Genomic DNA, 21,582 nt, shown 5'->3' on the forward strand with positions numbered 1-21,582 from the left:
CCTAGAAGTGCAACCGCTATTCAGCTGTAATCAATACTATCTTAGGGAATGACGAGAAAAAGTCTGTTCAGTACAGATGCAGGGTTCTTTTTTTTTTTCTCTCTCTCTTTTTCCAAATATGTTTGACTGACAGTTGGTTTGATCTACACATGCAGAACATGCAATGTGAAGGGCTGGCTTGCCAGCATTGTGAATATGAATAAAAACTTGAACAAAGCAGTATCTTCGGAGTGTTTTTCCCATGAATCCTGGGCACAGGCCACGAAGAGTACATCCTTATTAAATAGCTTTACCAAGGGCATCTGTCTGGGACCCACAGTGATAGTGAGAGGTATTATGAAGCACCCCAGCACAGGGATATCCAGATGGAGGCTTCAGAGATAGGAAAATGGCAGATTAGTAGTGGCAAAAGGAGGACTCTCCGAAGATAGCAAGAAAAACGAAAGGTATGCTTGACATTCTTTGGAGTCTGTGGTCATCTGTAAAAGTAGGAGATCCAAAATTTGTGGTGATAGAATAAAGATTTACCTTGAGATAAATCTGCCAAGTGCAGCCTGGAGGTGGGAGTGGCAGCAGGGTAGTGGGAGACTCCTGTTTGGCTGTCAGGAAGGGAACATATTTCTGAGAACAAAGACACAGCCACTTGGAAGGTACTGGCTCCCATCTGGCCATCCTCCTGCTCACAACCATTGCCCACTCTCTAATCTTGGAAGAAGCCTTTGAAGAATGGCAACACCAAGTTCCACTTCTGTGGGTGTGACTTGGGAGTAAGTGATACTGCCTGTCTCCCTACCAAGTGAGTGCGGTGCTATAGTGGCTGCTGGGAGAGAAAGAGTCACTTTCCTTTAGGAGTGTGGCCACTGGAAGGTTGTCCATGCCCCAGTTCATGACCGCACACACATGAACATATGGGCAGCACTAGCTGGACCCAGTGGGTTAACTTTTTTTAATTATGATTAGAGGACATGAAGTTGGGAGGGAGATGTAGCACTGAGGGGTGGGTATGATGAAGGAAGACACATTGTATACATGCATGAAATCTTCATGGAATAAATAAAAAAACCTTGAGGGTTTTTTCCATTGGCAACAATACAAAGAAAGGAAAACAGAAAGGGGAGAGAGAGAGAGAGAGAGAGAGAGAGAGAGAGGAAAGTCATTTAACTTCCAGAGTTCCAGCTCTTCTGGAAGCAGAGCCAACAACACATGCTAGGTAATACTGTTTACTAATTATGACCACCATAACCGGTGCTGGGTGAGGAATGAAAGATGCCTTGGAGATGCTTGTCACAAGAGCAGAAGAGACATATATCATAAACAACTGCAAAGATGGGTGCCTCCTGACTTAAGGCTGTGACTATGAAAAGGAAATTTTTAGTAACCAAAAGGACCCACTTGATGACCACAGCTGTAGTCATAATTTCATTAGAAAGACAGTCCCCCAACACATTCTATACAAGCCTTACCAGTAGGCAGAGTATATTATAGTTGATAGACTTTTCTAAAGTCATGCTTTCTTAGTAAGCTATTAACAGAAATGAAGGAGGAGGGGGTACCTGATCGTTAAAGAGCCATCTGCAAGAAACTAAAACTCACTTTATACTCAGTAGCAAAAGACTGAAGGAATGTTCTCCCTTACGACCTAGGAATTGAACTCTTGGTTTCTTATCACCGTTACCCATAATAACTCATAATTCATAAACCTTATGGAGGGAAAACCATTCAGTAACTTAATTTTAATAGAGGATAAATAGATAGCTCAGGTGTGCCTCATTAGATAAATGATTGACAATGGTACATCCACACCGTAGAACACGATTTGGAAGTAAGCTGTTGATACGTGTGACAGCTGGGAGCTCAAGGGAATTATGTTGGCTAAAAATAATTCTAAAACATTTCATACTTCATTATTCTCTTTTCTTTCCGCCTCTTTTTTTTTCCTGTTGTTTAATTGGTTTGTTTGTTTTATAAGGGAGGATTTATCTATGTAGTCTGGGCTGCCGTTGAACTTACTATGTGTCCTAGGCTGGCCTGGAACCCACAGTCCTCCTACCACTAAATCCCAAATCCTAGGGCTGTGAAATGTTCCACCATGCTCAGCCCATATAACAGTTTGAAAACACAACATTTAGGGCATCAAGAACAGATTGGCAGCTGTTGGGGAGAGAAGACAGGAAGAAGGTAGATATATTTTACAAAATAAATGCCTGACAGGAAGGCGGAGAATCCAATCCTGGACCAGCAGATTTCTAAACTCTAACCCTGGCTCCAACACGTCACACTTTGGCCTTGAGCAAGTGACTCGACTTCCTGGTGCCTCTTTTTCCTCACCTGGAAAGTGGACAAAATGCTAGAACATGCCTTGGAGGCAGATGTCAACCTGCTTAGAAAGCAGGTTCAGCCCTTTGTGCTGACTCTGATTCCCCAGTCTTGTGCTGACTGTTCTCCTGCGTGGGCACTGGCCACTGATGCATACTGGACTCTTCTGATCTCACCATACAGCACCTTGTCCTGCCGCTTCCCTCTCCCACTGCCCAGGTTCCTTCACTCCAGCGAGAAATCTCAAGTCACCAAGACAAATAGCCAGGATGTCAGGATTTGAGTTTGTCTGAGAACAGTTGTTTGTCTATACTTGAAGATTTCCCAGTTCTAAAATGTGGTCATCTAACATCTCTGCCCTTTGTCTGGTCCTGGAGTATCTAACGACTGTCCTGGGATTAACAGCTACATGCTTCTTAAACACACATCTGGGGTCCCGAGAGATGACTCAGCACTCCCCACTCTTCCAGACAACTCATTTAGTTTCCTATACCCATGTAGGTAGCTTACAACTGCTTGAAATTCCAGGTCTAAGTGAGCCAATACCCTTTTCTGGCCTCCACAGATACCTGCACACATATGGTACACACACACACGAAAGTAAATCTTTTTTAAAAAGAAAAGAAACTCTCAGCTATTCGGGGGCTGAGGCAGAAGGGCTCGCAGGTTCAAGGCAAGCCTGGGCAATTTAGTAAGATGCCATCTCAAAATAAAGATTTTAAAAGAATGACAACCAATGTTGGCATGAATGTAGGAAAGGGAAACACATATTCACTGTTGATGGGAGTGCAAACTGGGGCAGCCACTATGGAAATCAGTACTGAAGGTTCCGGAAAAGCTGGAAGTAGATCTACCACGTGATCTAGCTATACCACTCTCAGGTATCTGCCTAAAGGAACCTATATCCTACTATAGAAATACCCAGTCATCCATGATCATTGCTCCTCTGTTCACAATTGACAGGAAATGGAAACAGATAGAATGTCTAGCCACTGGGGAGTGGATAGTGACAATATGGTACAGTTACCTACTGGAGTATTATTCAGCACTTAAGAAAATCAAATTTGTGAATTTCTCAGGTAAACAGATGGAGCTGGAAATTATCATTCTGAGTGAGGTAACCCAGACCCAGAAAGGCAAATGTTCCATGTTTTCTCTCATTAGGAATGCTAGCTTTGACTCTTCAGATACATGTATTTCATTTAGAATACCTACAGAGGTCAGGAAATAGTATGGAGAAGTGGAGAAGGTATTTCAAAGAAAGGAGATAGAACATAGTGCTATAAAGGGTTCAAGAAAAATAACAGAACAAAAAGGGTAGGGGATTGGAAGGCACAGTGGAAGAGGGCATGTGGGGGAGGAATAAATAACAGCAAAGATCTTAAGAAAGAGTCATTTGGAAACCTACTACTGTAGATGCTTCCCAAAATATATACATATATAGAATGTTTAAGTTGAGTTACCCTATAATGGGGCAGTGATTACCCCACTAGATACCACAGGCTAACAGATAAAAAGCCTAGTGCTAAGAATGGAGTTACGTCTTTTGAAGTTGTTGGCCAGCAGGGTCCTATATACCTCCCAAACATCAGAGGCTATTTGTCATCGCTCTTGGTTACCATCCTCCAGAACTGGACATGAAGACCTTGTTACTGAATACACCAATGCTTGAGTCATAGAACATGGAGAAATCAAGCTGGTACTCACCTGCTGAATTCATACCTACTGGCTAGTTTTTTATAGTTCTGCAAGGTGTTACGCACACTACCGGAAGAGTAATCATCAATCTCACCCAGATGTGAACCCTGAAAGCTGTAATGCTGACCAGCCTGGAGAGATGTGCTCACTGGTTTAATAGTGGCAAGCATGCCATGGAAGTAACCAAACATTTTCTGACTTGACTAAAAGCCTGTTCTACAAGATGATGCCAATACCTAGCACTTTATCTGGGCCAAGAACCTGTGGCTAAACATGTCATAGGCCCTAGGGGAGAATCTACCACTCTTATTCTGCTAACCGGACAAGTATTAAGCCCCCTCCTAATAATTATCATTATACCCATAGACTTCTCAACCCTCACCGGAGAAGTAGTAGACAGAAACAGGGAACACAACAGGTCAAGGTGCAGAGAATGAAACACTGAGGAATACTCAGCCCCAGATGGAACATCTGTATCCTCTCCTCCCAGGGCTCCCAGGGATCACTGTGGGAGAGGGGATCAGAAAGATTGCAAAAAGGTAGAGGTGGTGGATGACTGCAAGGAAGCAGTGTTTTCCAGATGCAGCAGGGCAGCTGCATACATGAACTCGCCATGGTTACGACAGCATGCACAAGGCCTGCGCAAACTCAAGCCAGACCAAACCCCAGCATGGAGAGGGGAGGGGGCTATAAAATCGCACCCCTAGCTGAGAAGCTCTTGGGTGATATGAAGCTGCTGGGAGACAGAGAATCAGTTTCCTTTAAGGATGTGGTCCCTACTAGATTGGCTACATGGGAGTAGAAGATCACATATCCTAGAGTATCTGGGCAGCACAAATTGGACTTGATGGATTAAACACACACACACACACACACACATAGGTGAGTAGGGAAGAAGGTATAGATACGAGATGAGTTTGGAGGATGGGGTGAATATTAACAAAATATATTGTATGAACTCGAAAAACTAATAAAAATCAGAAATATAAATAAGTGAAAGGAGGGTAGGCATATGGCTCGGAAGTAAAGTGCTAACCCTCAAACTGAACTGTGAGGTTCAGTGTGCAGTAATGCAAAAATCAGCATCAAAAGAGAAGTATGGCTCTAAAGTGCTAGAATGGGAGTGGGGGCCACATCCAAGAGGCCCCTGGGATCCACATCCAAGAGGCCCCTGGGATCCTGCGTCTGTGATACAAGAATCCCCACATTAAATAAACCTCTATGGATGATTTTAGGAGAAACGCTCTCAAGACTGGGTTGCTCTAGATTTCAGAGCTAGCACTTCAGTGACATTTTCCCACCCTGCTAACACACCTACAAGGAAAACACAGCTAGCAACCACTACTAACTCTATATTTCACATGTTCAACACTGAGGTACTGAGAGATGGGGTGCTCTGCCAGGGCACAGAATGAGTTATTATGCTGGGAACACTGTAGTCACTGACTCAGAGGCTTCTAAACTTCTGTCAGGAGGCTACTTACCTCCTGCTAAAGATATTTCCTCTACCTTCGTAGCCTCTTCATAGGCTCTCTACAGCGCTGGGGACCAACCTATTCAAATTCGTTCTTGTTGCCACAGCTTTTTGGGTGCTTAGCTCTTATGTTGTTGGGACTCCAGAGGAGTCCAGAAGACTGTGTTCATTGCTTTCTCCAGCCATAAAGCTGTCTGCCAGCTGGGGCAATGGAATCCATTTGTAGCAAGGAAAGGGACGGAGGGCAAGCAGCAGTAGGGCCTGAGGTTTTGTCCCATAAAGAGTGGAGGTTGTGTCCCCAGGGTGATCTGTAAGGGAGAAAATAGACCCAGAACTCTTCATTCTCTTCCTGGCTTCACAGCTTCTTTTTAAATTATGGTCTGTATTTACCAAACCCAATGTGGAAAATACACCGTTGAGAAGAAAATTGCTAAGTAAACCTAGGATCAAGCCTAGATTTGGGAAGTAGCTGGAGTGAGTGGGACCCTTTACATCACAGCCCGTGAGACAAAAACAAGAAATCAAACATTTGCATATGCAGAAGGGAAAAATCAGACTTTTGTGGAAAGGTGAATTCAGGTTTTCTGACCTATTCTCAGGAATGCACTACTGTAGCTTTGTGTGCTGGAGGGATTCAAGATAGACATGCTCTGTAACCCGTGTGTGCATGGCCGAGTCGATCTCATTTGTAGGCAGCTTCCTTAAAAAACAATTCTAATGAGAGTCAGTGTTTGTTCCAGCTCTCTAGAATGCATATCTACACGCAGATGATGTCATTTCATCACAAGAGTGCTCACGGGCATCGATAACCTGCTGAACACAGAAAAGAGGGCCAGGACAATTTGGACAAACTTACTGCCCAAGGCCCCTGCTGGTAAGCGCCAGGGCTCAGATTCCAGCTCAGAATTGTGTCTCCAGACCCAAGAGCGATTCTTAGCCAAGGTGTCCCGGAATGCTTGTAATCTCTCTCAGTCATTAACTCTTCCGAATGTCACCTCTGTCTGGATCCTCCACTCTTTCCGTTTTACCACTGCACCAATATTCCTTGAAATAAATTTAAAAGCAAGCCAATCAGTTTAACAAATTGGGTAAAAATTTCCTCCCCACGTATGTAACGGCTGTTCCAAGGCCACCTCACAGGAAAGGCAACCTGGATTCTATAAGGTTGTAATAAATTTCCTTGACTTGAGGGGCTTAAAGTCAGGAAGATAGATTGCCATAGTACCCTGGAGGCTGAAAGTACAAGGTCAAAGGGTCAGTAGGGGCAGTTCCTCCTGAAGACTGAGAAAACAATGTTTTTCCAAATACCTGATACCCTCGGCATCACTGGGACTCTACCTGTGGCCTTTCTCCATTTATGTTTCTGTGGCCATCTATGTTCCATGTGCCTCCTTTTTATGAAGACATTTGGATTAAGGCCTACTCTAACACCTCCTCTTTTAAAAAAATTATTAATATTACAACATTTTCCCCTTTCTCACTTCCCTCCAACTCCTCTCATGCCCTCCCTCAAATCCATGGCCTTTTTTTTTTTCTTTAATCATTATTGGTGGGGGGTGTGTGAATAAATATATAAATAAATATATATACTGAATCTCTTTAGTGTTGCTTGCATGTACATGATTTTTAGGACTCACTGCTTAATATTGGATAACCAGTCAGAGGGCTCATCCCTGGGGGTGAATTCCCACTCTCTCAGCACTCCTTAGTTGCTTGTCACTCTTCATTAAGGTGTGGACCCTTGAGTTTTCCCACATCGGTGTTGCGGTATTAACTAGTGTTCAGCTTAGTCAGACATTGGAATTGTTTGGGTCTTGTTTAGGCCGCCATACTTTTGAGATTTCATAAATGTTGCTTCCCAAGTATGTCTATAAGGCCTGCTCTGCCAACAGACTTCCTGGTCCTTCAGCTCTTACAATCTTTCTGCCCTCTCTCCCTTGATCGATTGTTCCCTGAGCTTTAGGATAGAGGTCTTATCAGCTGGGGCTGGCCTCTACGTACCTTGTTCTCTGCATTTTGGCCATTTACAGTATTCTGTAATGGTCTCCAATGACCTTCTTGGGATTTTCTGGTTTTGTTTTTTAACTTCTAAATAAGATCACATTCATAGATGTTGAGAATTATGACTCTTACATGTCTTTTGGGGAAGACATAAGACAACTCAGAGTAGTGAAGCAGCTTTGTGGAATGGGCTCCTTCTTCCTTCCGACCCCAGGTGGCTCCTTCCTTGCCATCCAGTTCCTGCTTCTTTTCTGTTCATCACGTAAGAGCACACTAGTGAGTCGGCCATAAGAAAAAGTCAGTGGCTGCATGAACTCCTCCTTCCTCTCATCTGGTTTCTCTTCCTTTCATGCCAGTTGGTGGCATCTTGCCCAGGCAGTCACTCTGCCCTGAATGCACCAGGAACAACATAAAACAGGTGCCAGAATGAGGAGGTCTGCGTAGGGTGTAACTGAGGTCTCAGTGTGGTTGCTTTGGGGAATGTCAAACTTAAGGTCTTCTGTGTTCATGGCTGTGCTTGAAGTTCCTTAAGTCACCAGTTCTCCATTTCTGTGTGAACATAGATGTCTTTGTGGAGTTGAAATAGCCTGCCAACTTTTTTCATAAAAATCATACCCAAACCACCCAAGTAGGCAGTTCAGGAGTGATCTGATTGGAGTGGTTGGAAATTTACAGCCTCTAAATTCACCCTGTAAATCACACCAGCTACTGCCACCATCACCAATTAGACTGGACAGAGTGTCCTGTCTGGTTCTTCTGATGCTGGATGAAGTTTATCTTAATTCGTCTATCACCTGTTGCCTAACCAACTCCAGACTTGTTTACAGACTTCTCAGAAGACTCAGAAATCAGAAAGTCAATGACGTGTTTTCAAAGGAGGCTTTTAGAGATAGTTGTTACAGAGCATGTGTCCATCCTCATGTGTATCTCCCACCATGCAACAGTTCTACTGTCAAGTAACTACCTCTTCAGAGTCCAAGCTAAACTCACTTGTTCCCAGGAACAAGCTTTGTCTCCAGTCAGTCCCGAGACTTGCATTCCAGGCTGAGGATATAGCTCAGCAGAGTGCTTGCCTCATATGTTCAAGGCCCTGGGTTTGATTCCTAGTATTTTAAAAATAAAAATGATAGGTAGGTAGATAGATAGATAGATAGATAGATAGATAGATAGATAGATAGATTTTGATAGGTAGGTAGGTAGGTAGGTAGGTAGAAAGACAAATTTGGATGGATGTGTGTGGGGAGGGTGGGTAGACAGATGACTTGTCTTCTTGATTTAGTTTAACAGCTTCACTTCAAGAAAGAACCTTCCCTAAGGCCTTGTTTTGGAAGATCACCTCCAGTTCCACACACACACACATTAGCACACACACTAGCACACCCACACATGCACACACACATGAAAGAAAGAGAGAGAAAATCCACTCGGGGGTGAGATTGATAAGTCATCTTACTTCTTGACCATCTTACCTCTTATCCTGAATTCTGACCATAATCCCCTAAAGAAAATACCTCACTCAACAGTAAAAATGGAATTCTTTTTAACAAGGAACCAGGGAAACAACTGTGTTCTTCCATTAAGAGAATGCTTTTTCTCCATGGGCTGCTGGATATAAAAGGAGGTTGAGGCTGTTTAGTAGATTTTAAATCCCCTGTTTAGCAGATGGAAAGTCAAAGCATGACAAAGAGAGCATGTTTTTTGTAGTGTGGGACCAGAATCCCACCCTTTGGATTCCCCGTCTAGGGAATATTGGTCTGTGCCACACGGCACAGTTCAACTTTAATTCAAATGGAGAGCAGATTGCAGCGGAGGGAAAGGATACTTTCTCCTCAGCATAAGTCTAAAGTGGCAGGAAATATGGGCAAAGGGCTCAAACTCACAGAGGGACAATAGGGGTTTCCCCATGCTAGCTAATTCTACCTGTTGGGTGTCACATTCCTCCTGCCTAGTTCAATTTTAGCTAAATATCCTGAAAATCCACACTTACTCCAAAATGGAAAGGAAGGCCTAGATGTCTTGGTTTCTTGCTTTTCCAGCTTCATTTTTCTCTCAGCCTTTTTGGTGGGCTCTCTGTCCAGCCTGATGTTGCTTCCTGGAGTCCCTCAGACAGTTCCCTGCAAGTGTGGACAAGTCTGTTCCCTCTCAACGTGTGCTTGTCTCTCCCTCCCCTCCTCACTCCCTCTCTCTGTCTACACAGAAAACTTTTCTTAATTTCCTTTAGACCAGTCATCCTCAAGCAGGAGAGATTTCATTTCTCCAGGGGGCATTTAGCAATGTCTGGGGGGCTATTTGTCAGTTGTCACTATTAGTGTCGAATGATGAGAAGCCAGTGTAGCTAGCCACCCCACAATGCACAGGGCGTCATCCTATAACAAAAAGTCTTCTGGCTCCCAGTGTCCATAATAGTGAGGTTAGAAACTACCAGTATTTCCCTTTCATCTTAATGGTCACTCTTCCAGGAAGGCCTCCCCTGGAGCCCCTCAGATAGTCCAGTAAGTGTTTCCACTCTGCCCTTTCCCTAATGATGTAGCACCTGCTTTCTTAGCAGCCTCTCATTCCAGGGTGTAGACGAGGGGTATCCATAATTTGATACTGTAACATTATATCTACTAATGTGTTGGGCCACAGGTATAGCTAGCCAGGGACACGTATGGCCTGCCAGCCACAGGTTAAAAGCACCTGGAGTAGAGAATGCACTGGGCCACTCTCTCACCCACCGTCTGTGTTCCACACAGCACACGTTTACCTGTTGCTCTTGGACACAGTAGCTGGCAAGGTGTTTTGTTTATTTGTTTGTTTGTTTGTTTTCTCCCCAGGAGTGGCATGGGTTTCTGAGAGCCTCAAACGCAGATACTCCAGTATTCTGGCACACTCTTGGGAGTCTGATATTCATCCCAGTTCTACCCCCTTCTCACTGAGTGACCTTCAGCAAGTTGCTTAATTTCTCTGAACTCAGTTTCATCATTTATGAAGGAGCATAAAAATAGAACCTGTTCCATAGAGTTGTGGAGATTGAACGACATGCACAGTGTGCATGGGGGGGGTTACTGAGCCCATCTCTGACATCGAGTGAGCGAGGGATGCGTTACCATCAGGAGGGGGCTGGGGAGATGGCTCAGTATGTAAGAGTGCTTGCTGTATGTTCGTGAGGACCTGAGCTCACATCTCAGAACCCGCAAGAAAGCCAGGTGCGGTCATATGCATGTCTGTAACCATAGCAACCATAGCACATAGGAGGACTTGACAGTGACAAGTTTTCTGGAGCTTGCTGGCCATTGGCCCAGATGCAGGTACAGTGAGATACCCTGTATCAAGGAAATATGGTGGAATGTGCTAGACCACCACACCGTAATCCTCTTTTGGCCTCTGCACACACACACACACAGTGCTTATATCTACTTACATGTCCATACACCACACTTTTTTACACACACACCCACACATACACACACACACACACACACACACACACACACACACACACTTACTGTGTAGAGCCCTTGTAAGCTCCAGGCCCACAGACAGAAAAATGGATAGTTGGAAGCAGCCTGTCACCTTATTCTTACATCCCTCAGCACTCAAAGGTACCTACAGATGTCTTGTCTTACTATAGATTAGTTATATGTGCCTAGATAATTCCCTCTCCGAAGCATAGAAGTGCCTCTACAGCACCTGCAGGTAGGGCTCAGGTCACCTCCAGCCTCTCACCTTCTCCACTTGCATCTTCTTTCAAACCCTGGCCTGGCACCCTGGCTTCTTATCTGGATTCCGCCTCTCAGGTTCCACCTCCTGCCTCAGCCTTTCTCTGGAGGGATGCCCACTTCTCTGTCTCCCTGGGCACCACCTCCAGTGTGGGCAGGGCTTCCACACCCTGTAACCAACCAGCCTGGCCCTGCCCCCCTATCAGGTCTGAACTCTGGTCCACAGCCAGGTGCCCCAGTTCCCATAAGATTACCTACAAGTGAGTTAGAAGCATTTGTATGAGCTGAGTGCCAAAACAGATCACTGTACTTGCCTTTCCCATGTAGGGGCCGGGAGAGGGTGAGGCTTTCCTATTTTCAGCTCCCGACTTTCTTTCTCTGCTGCTCTAGACATCCAAAAACTGTTTCTAGAGAAGCAAAGGTCTGTTTCCTAGACTGCCCTGGTTGGTAAACAGAAGTGTGTATTTAGAGATGGAGGGTGAGACGGGAAGTAGGTGCTGTGCCTGGTCAGAGAAGGCGTCAGACAGGGCCCCGGAAGCTACACACAGGAAATCTTTCTGTGGTAAGAGCAAATGTAGGAGCCAGGCCCCACACAGGTAGCTAGCTATCACATCCAGGAACCGGCTTTCAGAGCCCCTCCCTGTCGGCAGAGCCTGGGGCTGGGGAAGGCACAGAAGAGTCCAGGGCACCACTGCTGAAGGTGGCTGGGGAGAAGGGGGTGGGGGGTCTTGTGGCATCAGCTCATGGAGATGGAGCCTCTAGTGCACCATCAGCTCCTGACTGTGGGTGAATAGCCCTGCTGAGCGGCTTTTGGCTTTCTGCCCAGCAGCTATGAAAACCTGGTAGGTTAGTTTCTAGGTCTCTTTCTCTTTCTGGTTCTCATACCCTCAGATTAAGAGTGTGTGCGTTTTCACCTGTTGGTCTGAGGAAGGATGGGGTTTGGGTTCAGAGTGTGTGGTGGAATGTTACGGAGGGGGTGGAAATGAGTGAAACTGGACCTCTTAAGATTAAAGTCAGTGGCTGGGTGGGTGGCACATGCCTCTAACACTCTCGGAAGGCAGAGGCTCATAGAACTCTGTTTGTTTGAGGCCAGCCTAGTCTACATAGAGAATCCCAGGACACTCGGGACTACACAGGAAGACCCTGCCTCATAAATAAATAATAAATGTCTGTGTTGTAAAGTCCCTTTCTGAGTACCAGGAAAGAACCACACACCTATCACCCATGCCTCTCGTCCCTCCCCCCAATCTAGGCTGGCTTTGGGTGGTCCAGTGTCTCTTTTTTCATTTGATTTGAAGAAATAGGTGCCTTCCCACCCTTCCTTACCTTCAGTCCTTCCAGTGTATACAGGGAATGTCTTTGCTTTTAACTCCGAGCTTACTAAACACCATAGAAGAGTCACAGCAGGCTCACAGTGAAGTGCCCAGAGTCCAAAATTTCAACTGTTTTCCAAGATGGTTCTGCTACCCTCCAGGAACATTCTCATCCTATCCCAGTCCTGTGGCTCAGGCCAATAAGAAGATCCTACAAGGGAAGATGTTCTATTCAAATATGACTAATTATAGAATACTAGCCTTAGCTTCCTGTGGCTGAAACTCCTAGGGCTCCATGTCCACAATGGGTCCTGTATGAGCTGGTCACTAGTAAATCAGAAAGCTCCTATTCTCGGGCACTGTAGAAACGGGCAAGAAGGATGGAGAGAGACCAAGACCTGACTTGATGGAGGTCAGGGGCCCATGTCCCTGGTATGAGCTGGACGGAGTCACAGTAAGGTTAACAAGCTCTGTTTAAGTGCTCCTCAAACGCCAAGCCATGTATTAAGTACTTTACGGTCATTATTTTGTACTCTACACCCCACAACCTGATAAGGCAGAATCTAGGCTGTGGTGCCATGTATTAAGTACTTTACGGTCATTATTTTGTACTCTACACCCCACAACCTGATAAGGCAGAATCTAGGCTGTGGTGCCATACAGCTTTGGTTTAAACCCTATCCTTACCTCTTGCACGTTGTGTACTCTCAGGAACATTCTTGCATTCTTAAAGGCTCAACTTCCTTATCTGTAAAATGGAATGATAATAGTACCCACCCCATAATATCCCAAGGATTGCATCAGATAAATGCATGTAGAATGGGTGAGAGACGCCCCCGGCGAAAGGCAAGCAGTCAACATGTATTACTTAGCCTTATTGCTGTTGCCTTTGATGGGTTTCTTCTTGGGCTTCTGTAACAGAGTGCCACAAACTAGCTCTGGAGGCTAGGAGTCCAAAGTCAGGGTTTTGTTTTGTTGTTTTTTTGATTCCACCTCCTGGCCCAGCCAGATTCTCATTCCAACTTTCCGGCAGTTACAGGCAGTTGTCTTTGCGTCCCTTCTTCCTGTTGTCCTTCTTCCCTGTGTGCATACTTCCCCCTTATATCAGGGCATCACTCCCATCATTTGGGCCCACTCTAATGACCTGCTTTGAACGCGATTACCTCTAGAGATCCTGTCTCCAAACAAGGTCACGAACTCAGGTACTGACAAATGATAACACCCCATGTGTCTTTTAGGGAAGACGTAACTTGACCCATGATACAAGGCTCAGTAACATACTTAAAGTTATGTGACTTGCTAGTGATGAAACCCATCTTGTAGCCAGAGATTTTTTTTTTCTTTTTTTGACAGTGGATCCCTCAGCGTAAACCCCAAAGGAAAGCCTCAGTTGTGCTCAGCATTTTCTGGCATGAAAGAATGAGGCAGGGGTGTCATCTACAGATGGGTCAGGCTGCACTCATTAGCTATGTGGGTCATGGGCCATAAGCTAGACTAGCTGGACTTGCACTGTTTCGGTGATGGCATTTTCTCTTTATTTTGCCCTCTCCCACAGCTTGCCTGCTCCAGGCCGAGCTGGTAAATTATGAGCGAGTCAAGGAGTACTGCCTCAAGGTCCTGAAGAAGGAAGGAGAGAACTTCAAGGCCCTTTACAGGTCTGGTGTGGCCTTCTATCATCTCGGGGACTATGACAAAGCTCTCCACTACCTGAAAGAAGCAAGGACCCGACAACCAACAGGTGAGACAGATGCCCCTGCTATATCACCACAGACAACCCTGACAATTCCTAGGGCTTGCTTATTGGAGAAAATGGTGTCTGTGGCTGGCAGGGCGAGGTGGGGCCAGAGATAGAAGTCAAGGGCTCAGGTTTAGGTAATTACGACCCGGAATGTGGAGACCACATGCTCCATGCCTTCAACTGGAGTCTGGTTTTAGGGACCCTGGGCACCTCTTCCCTTCGGCTACACTGTAGAATTGATTTTTACCCTTGCCTACACAAAGCTACATCTCCTCACTTATTCAGTAAAGAAACACAGAGTGCTCACCCTGTGGCACAAGCTGTGCCAGGCACCAGGGATGGAGGTGAGAAGGCCCTTCCCTATTCCAGGAGTCCACATTTGATTGACAAGACAGGCACGAGCAGACACTTCGGATGCTAAGCCCAGCATCTTTCAGGAAACATCCACCGACTTCTCCAATGAGATGGCATTACTTTAGGTAGTGTGTAACAGCTATCCCAGCCACCCTTTCATTTATTCATGGGCATTTGCTAAGGTAGTACAGTGGGCCAGGAACTGCTCTAGGTGGTAAGTACATTAGCAATAAGCAAAGAAGGTTGCCGCTGTGTCCAGGATCCTGTGCTTGTAGGCCTAGCATTCAGGAAGCAGGAAGGTTGCGTAAGTCTAGGAATTCAAGACCAGCCTGGACAACACAGGGAAAAGTTATTTGTTTTATTTGTTTTTTTTTGTTGTTGTTTTTGTTTTCATTTAGTTTATTTTGTTTGGTTGGTTTTTTGTTCTTAAGACAACGTCTTGCTGTGTCAATCAGGCTGTACTCAAACTCCCCATCCTCCTGCCTCAGCCTCCCAAGTGTGTGCCATCGTACCCAGCAAGGAGCGTGTATTATAAAGGAGGAAGCAAGTGGATAGACAAGTAGATGATGCGTTCTTGGCAGCAGTAAATGCTATGAAGGAAATAGAGCAGAGTAAAGGGAATGCTGTTTTAGGGCAGGTGGTCTGCAGGCCTCTGTGTCGAGCTGAACTGTAGGCAATGAACTGTAGGTGCGATTGTCCATGTGGTTGGTTCGTTAAGATGGCCAGATTTCCTCCAATCCGTCTTTAAGAATTTCTCAAGTTGCTAACATCCTACCGTACCCTTTCTTTGCCTTTTTAAAGAAATACTTCTCTATTTTTACATATGGTTGGCTTACTTCCTGCGAATAGAAGTGTGTTTCTGCCAACTATATTGTAAGCAACTTTGGAACTAAAAGCAGATTTATCCAACAGAGTTTTCTTGAGCACCTGCTCTATGCCAGTACAGGATGCTGCCGGGAGCTTTTTAAGTGTGATGCACTATCATTTTTTTACTTCCACAAGTAGGTAACCCCGGCAGCACTGTGATTCTTCTGTGCAGAAAGGGCAGAGCTGAGCGGCTCCTGAATGCCGTGCACCACTCACTTAATTCAAGGACTGGAATTGGGATGCTCCAGTTGAGAAGTGACTATCTGGCCATACTTAAAAAGACAAAAATAAGCATGGAACAAAGTCATTTTAAGCTCCTAAGTTAAGTAAAACAATACATTCAACTAATGTTTATTGATCACGGTCTTAAGCACTTTTAGACTTCCCTCTTCTGGCCTTCACATCGACTCTAGGAGAAGGGTATTATGATCCCCAGGAGAATCAGGCTTGAGCAGACATGCCAATCACTGTGTTGTCTCCTTGAGCTTTTTTTTTTTTTTTTTGATTCTTTTTTTTAATTGTTGTTGCTTGATTGTTTCGCTTTTTGTGTTTTGTTTGTTTGTTTGTTGTTTCGTTTTGTTTTCACGACAGGGTATTTCTACATAGCCCACCCAGGCTGTCTAGGAACTCACTATGTAGACCAGTCTGGCTTCAAACTCACGGAGTAAAAGAGTAGGCCACAATGAGCGTCCATGAAAATCTTAATCTTTCCAGGTCCCAGTCTTCCGTTTTGCCACAGAGAGGGTCAGGATATACACCTTGCAGATTGTAATAAGAGATAGATGAGATAAAGATGGTAAAAAAAATAATAAAGCAAACAACAACAAAACACCTAGCATAACGAGGCATGGGGTATCCAGCTGTAGTCGTGGTACCTGGAAAGCTGAGGCAAGACCATCACTTGACTCCCAGAGTGTGAAGCCAGCCTGGGCAACGACCCCTCCGTTAGAAATATCTTCTTTGGTTGGGTTTTTAAGATAGAGTTTTTTGTAGCCCAGGCTGGCCTCAAACTGGGTATGTAGTCAAGGATGACCTTGAACGGATCCTCATGTTTCTTGCCTCCCAAGTCTGGGGATTTAGGTGCTCTTCCACCCAGCTGTAAGCAACATTTATTTCTAACTTAAAAAAAATCACAGAGCAGATATTAAAAATGAATATTGTTTCTTGCAAATGGGATACAGGGTAGAGAAGTTGGTGGCTTGCCTGAGGCTTAGCACCAAGGCAAGCAGACTCGGCTAAGTGTACTGACAACACAGGGACCACTGAGATCATCTCCTGCCCTCCCCCTATCCAACCCCAGTCACAGTAGACTGGTCATATTTGCCACAGAGAAGCTGTGAGGAAAAGGCTGGCATCTAGCTGCTCTCTCTGCCACCACTAGGGCAAGTTAGGCCGGACCATGGCTGACTGAATCTAGCCTGTCAATAAGCTTTAGGCCCAGCTCTTGCTCCATTCTTTGAAGATACCGCCATAATGCTGGGTAGTCTCTGAGGTATGTTTTCTTTCCTCACAGACACCAATGTGATTCGGTACATCCAGCTGACAGAGATGAAGCTCAGCAGATTCTCTCAAAGGGAGAAAGAGGCCATGTAACGAGGAAGCTTCTCTTGAGCCGCACTCACACCCGACCAGGGACTTCCAGGCACCTTTGGCAGAGAGTCCCAATGTGGGTTCTCTCCCTCTCTCCTTGGTTCTTCCTGTACTCCTTCTCCTGTTGCTCCTCCTGTTGCTCCCCAGGTCTGTCTACTCCTGAACCTTGGTGGGCAGCCCAAACGTGGACTTATTTTCTTCTCTAGCAGGCCAGCCAATGGGACAGCTAAGGAAGAGTCTGATGGACTGGGGGCCAAATTGTGGCTTTGGCCTGGGCCAGTATTTCTGAGCCTGGCAGGTATGTGGATACATACATACATACACACTTTCCTGATGGATCAGAGCATCTTGAGGGAACTGAGAGGAAATCTGGGGCTGGTTCTGAATGTAAGAAGCATTGTTTGAACCAATGCTGAGATGGTGAATTTCCTTCAGCCCCCTCAGTCACCTGAGCTCCTGCCACACACACACACACCCTTACTTGTCTAGGCTTATATTTTCTTCTCTCCCACTAGGAGGTCAGGTCTTTGCCAGGATTCACATGCCATTAAGGCCCACTCTCAATGCCCTCTGGTGAGCACACATACCATTCTCCCACTCCCAGCCAGCAAGCAGCTGTGACAGCAGAAGGACGGGGTGAAATAGGCCAAAGCTTGGGGGCAGAGCAGACTGTGTAGGTGATGGAGGGGGGAAAGATGATGTCAAGGGAAAGAAAGAGCCTTGGGTGGGCTGAGGGACTGGACTAATTGATGTAAATAAAAACAAATTCACGGGCATCAGTTCCTGCCATTTCTGTTGGAAGCAGTCCACCTCTTGCTTCTGTTCCCTTCCTGTCCCTCAGGAAGAGTGGCTTACAGTTTCCCCTAAAGCCAGTGGCTATCAGTCCAAGACTATACATCATGTTGGCCACAGCTTTTGTGCTTTTGGGAGTGTGCTGGGATTACGGAAACTGGTCCAGGACTTGGCTGTGTGGGAGTTTGTACACACACCTACACCCTTTTTGACAAAATTATCTAGCACATAAATTTTTGTTGAATGGATAAATTTCGACCGCAGCCTGACTCGCCTGCCTTAAACTAATTGGAACCCAGCCTGGTCTCCTGGCACCGATGCTTTTTATGCTATGCCATGCTGAAACATTTCCTGAGGGCTTACTGGTCCCCCACCATAGTGCAATATAGGATGTAATCCCAGTCTTCACGGAGATAGAAAAGCTGAGACATCCTTATGAGATTATTACCAATGACACCATTAATATATATGATGCTTAAACATTTTCAAGTCACTTTCATGTATTTTTCGTGTGATTTAGTGAGACACTATTGTATAGAATCAAAATATATACAGATGCAATAATGTTAATAGTTAGGATTTATTAAATGCACTCTCTTCAGATCTTTACATGGACAATCTTATTTCTTTCATATAATCACTCCGTGAGATATTATTCTCAGGTGGTGAAGAAGAAAACAAAAAGCTGGGAAAATTAACTTTCTGGAGGTTGCATGGCCTTATGGGACATGGCTAGGCTCAAAAGATCTGTCTGATTCCCGAGCCCTGGCTACTAACTATCTTATGCTTAGTTGCCTCCCTGTTGGACAGTACAACTGTTTGAGAGCAGAAAAATTTGCCTGAAGTTGAAACATATTCAACATGTCAGTGCCACATCCCCTTATATTTACATAAGCAAGACACAAAGAGACCAGAAGCCAGAAGGCCTAGTGGCTTGGGCAGTGACCAGCCAGAGGAAGACAACTGAATCCCAGCATTTACATCTGTGTGCTTGCTGGTCATTCTAGTTACTGATAGAGCAGCAGGACCCTGAACAACCCACCTGGCATTCCTCACTGTATGGCCAGCAGTGAGAAAGGATCACAACTATAGGCAAAGACTGAATAGAGACACAAAGTTAAGTATTAATTATTTGTTTGAGCAGTGGCTTTGCCACTGTAAGACCCAATCGCTGCTGAAGGAGCCCGGAAGCCAGCAGCACAGGTTATATCCACACAGCTCCCCAAACACTTTCAGTGGGGGCTGCAGGAAGGTGCTAGAAATATCCAGAGTTCCACAGTGGCTCTGGAGAAGAAAAGGAAAAAGCCATCCCAGGTACCACAATCCCTGACTTTGAACATATCCTGTCTTCTTGCTCCAAAATGGCTTCATACGACCCCCACCTAGAACTACTCTCAGCCCTGACATATGCCTACACCCACACCCTCAGCCCCCAACGCCATCCCCAAGCTCAGAGGTTATAAGCTGACAACCTTTAGGATCGGAAGGATGAAAATGAGGTCGGGGTGGTTTACAGAATGAGTTCAGACTGGCAGGCTCCCCCTTTGTTCTTCAATGCATGGGAGTGACCTTGATACTGATTCCCAACAAAGGGCAGGAGAAGGCTTGCTTGGATGAATGCATCAGGGCAGGGCTATCCTCATAGGAATCAAACCATTGTCACCCCAGAGAGAACGTTTGAAAAGCACAATGAGGCGAGGGCAAGTATACAACCATTGTCTCAGATCCAGTGACTCCGAGCCATATGCTCATGGGAACTCCATTCACTGTGACCCAGACTTCAATGACACCCTCCCCCACCACCACCAAAAGAAGCTACCTGGGGTATTAGTTAACACATTAGTTAACCAGGGGTTGGCAGGGCTGCGTTTGCTGTGCATCTGTCAGCAGTCTTCAGAAGGCTGTTCTCTTCCTTCTCCCACATCTCCTAAGTTCAAGGACCGTACTCTAATTGCAGACTTGATGGCTGCCTCTATTGAACTGTAGAGACAGCGCTCAACATGGATCTGCATTGCCCATCTGCCTGGACATTCATGAGAGACCCTTTGGCATAGAACTTATACTTTTGTTGTTGCTGTTGTTGAGTTATAAAAGCTTTGCACACATGTTGTGAAACATTTAAGAAAAGTTTAAGGTTGGAACCCATCCCAAGACCACCACCACCAAGACAACATTTTTACCTTTTTGGCACATTTGTCATTCTCCTTGGTATAAATGTGTACACATCCGTTCACTGGCTTTTGTTTTGTTTTTGTTTTTTTGTTTTTTAAATGAAGAAAACTGGATCACGCTGTATATACTCTTTAATAACTTACTTTTCAAATGTGTATTTATATTTTAGGATATGTAATATATGCACAGATATACAAAATAGTACACAAACTCTGTAGTTGGAAGCAACTTTTCCTCCCCTGTCTGCCACAGCTAGCTTCCCATGTACTGCCTAGAGAGACATGTTTTTCAAAGGTATGTGTACATATTCTTTTATCGCTCACAAGTGGTGGCATATCAGATACTTTTGTCCCCTTTTGCTTTATGTAATATGTCACGGGCATTTCGGCATATCTTTTGGACTTTTCTGATAGTATCTTCATGGTTTGGGTGGATCTTTATGTTGTAACCCGTCCACAAATGCGGATGATTTCACTTGTTTCCAATCTTTGCTGTAAATAATGTTGTAACTGACATTCTCGTCGATAAATTTTGCACATGTCAATGATGAGCTCCTTAGGATGTCATCCAAGAAGGAAACTGTGTCACTGTTTTTAAGGATTTTGATACTTGTTGCCAATGCCCTGTAGGAAGTTTGTACCAAGACACTGTACTGTTTGTGGCTCCCAGAATGCCCTGCTCTCTGGGCCTTAACAAGCACTAGGTATTATCACTTATCAAATCTTCGACAATTTGATAGGCAAATAATAGTATGTCAATGGTATTTCAACTTACTGCTTTAACTTTTTTTGATTATCATTGAATAACATTTTCATATGCTTATTGATCATTTGTATTTCTTTCTTTGTGAATTTTCTATTTATTTGATATTGATGTTTATCTATGTTTATCTTTATTATCTATTTGTAACTTTTAAGAATATTATTTTTGTCAAGAAATGCAGCAGATATGCTTTCCAAGTGCTTTGCTTTCAGATTTCGTTTATGGTGCTTTTTGACATACATAAATTCCTAATTCTGCAATTAATTTGCCCTATGTTGCTAGTTTTTCCTGCTTGTATCTTAGACAAGTATCTAAAATGCAGTTTTAGCAGTTGCTTCCACAGCTTCAAAATGCTTCACCACTTCACATCATTCTTAAGATAAAAACCAAACCCTGAAACAAACACTCAACTTTACCAGGCTCACCTCTGGCCTTCTTAAAGTATCTTTCACTCTATAGTCATGTAACCCTGAGCCACTGAGCTGGCCAGGTCTGTGGGTCTTTTCATGCTGGCTCCTGTTCCTTGTTGGACATTCCTTGTACCTAACCCCATCTTTGCCTGGTAACTCTTTTAAGTGCTGACACAGCATCACTCCCCAAACTTTAGTCTGTGCTCCTAAAGCAAAGCCTCTGCCCACTGATTGCCACAACTTACCAGAATTTATTTATTTAATTAATTAATTTATTTATTTATTTTTAATTTTGGCTTTTCAAGACAGTGTTTCTCTGTGTAGCCCTGGCTATCCTGGGACTCACTCTATAGACCAGGCTGGCCTTGAACTCAGAGATCCTCCTGCCTCTGTC

At 44.8% G+C, this 21,582-nt stretch overlaps 1 protein-coding gene across 1 annotated transcript in view; it reads left to right on the plus strand.

The window, feature by feature from the left end:
- Ttc9 (tetratricopeptide repeat domain 9) overlaps positions 1 to 19,549 on the plus strand; it is a 34,464-nt gene extending 14,915 nt beyond the window's left edge. The window contains exons 2-3 of the mRNA XM_021653958.2: positions 14,059 to 14,241; positions 16,976 to 19,549. Of these exons, the coding sequence (XP_021509633.1) occupies positions 14,059 to 14,241; positions 16,976 to 17,055 (263 nt within the window). The 3' untranslated portion in view covers positions 17,056 to 19,549. The remainder of the gene's footprint in view (positions 1 to 14,058; positions 14,242 to 16,975) is intronic.
- Positions 19,550 to 21,582: the final 2,033 nt, after the last annotated feature.

This window comes from Meriones unguiculatus, chromosome 7 (genome assembly GCF_030254825.1).
Source record: "Meriones unguiculatus strain TT.TT164.6M chromosome 7, Bangor_MerUng_6.1, whole genome shotgun sequence".
NCBI classification, from domain to species: Eukaryota; Metazoa; Chordata; class Mammalia; order Rodentia; family Muridae; genus Meriones; species Meriones unguiculatus.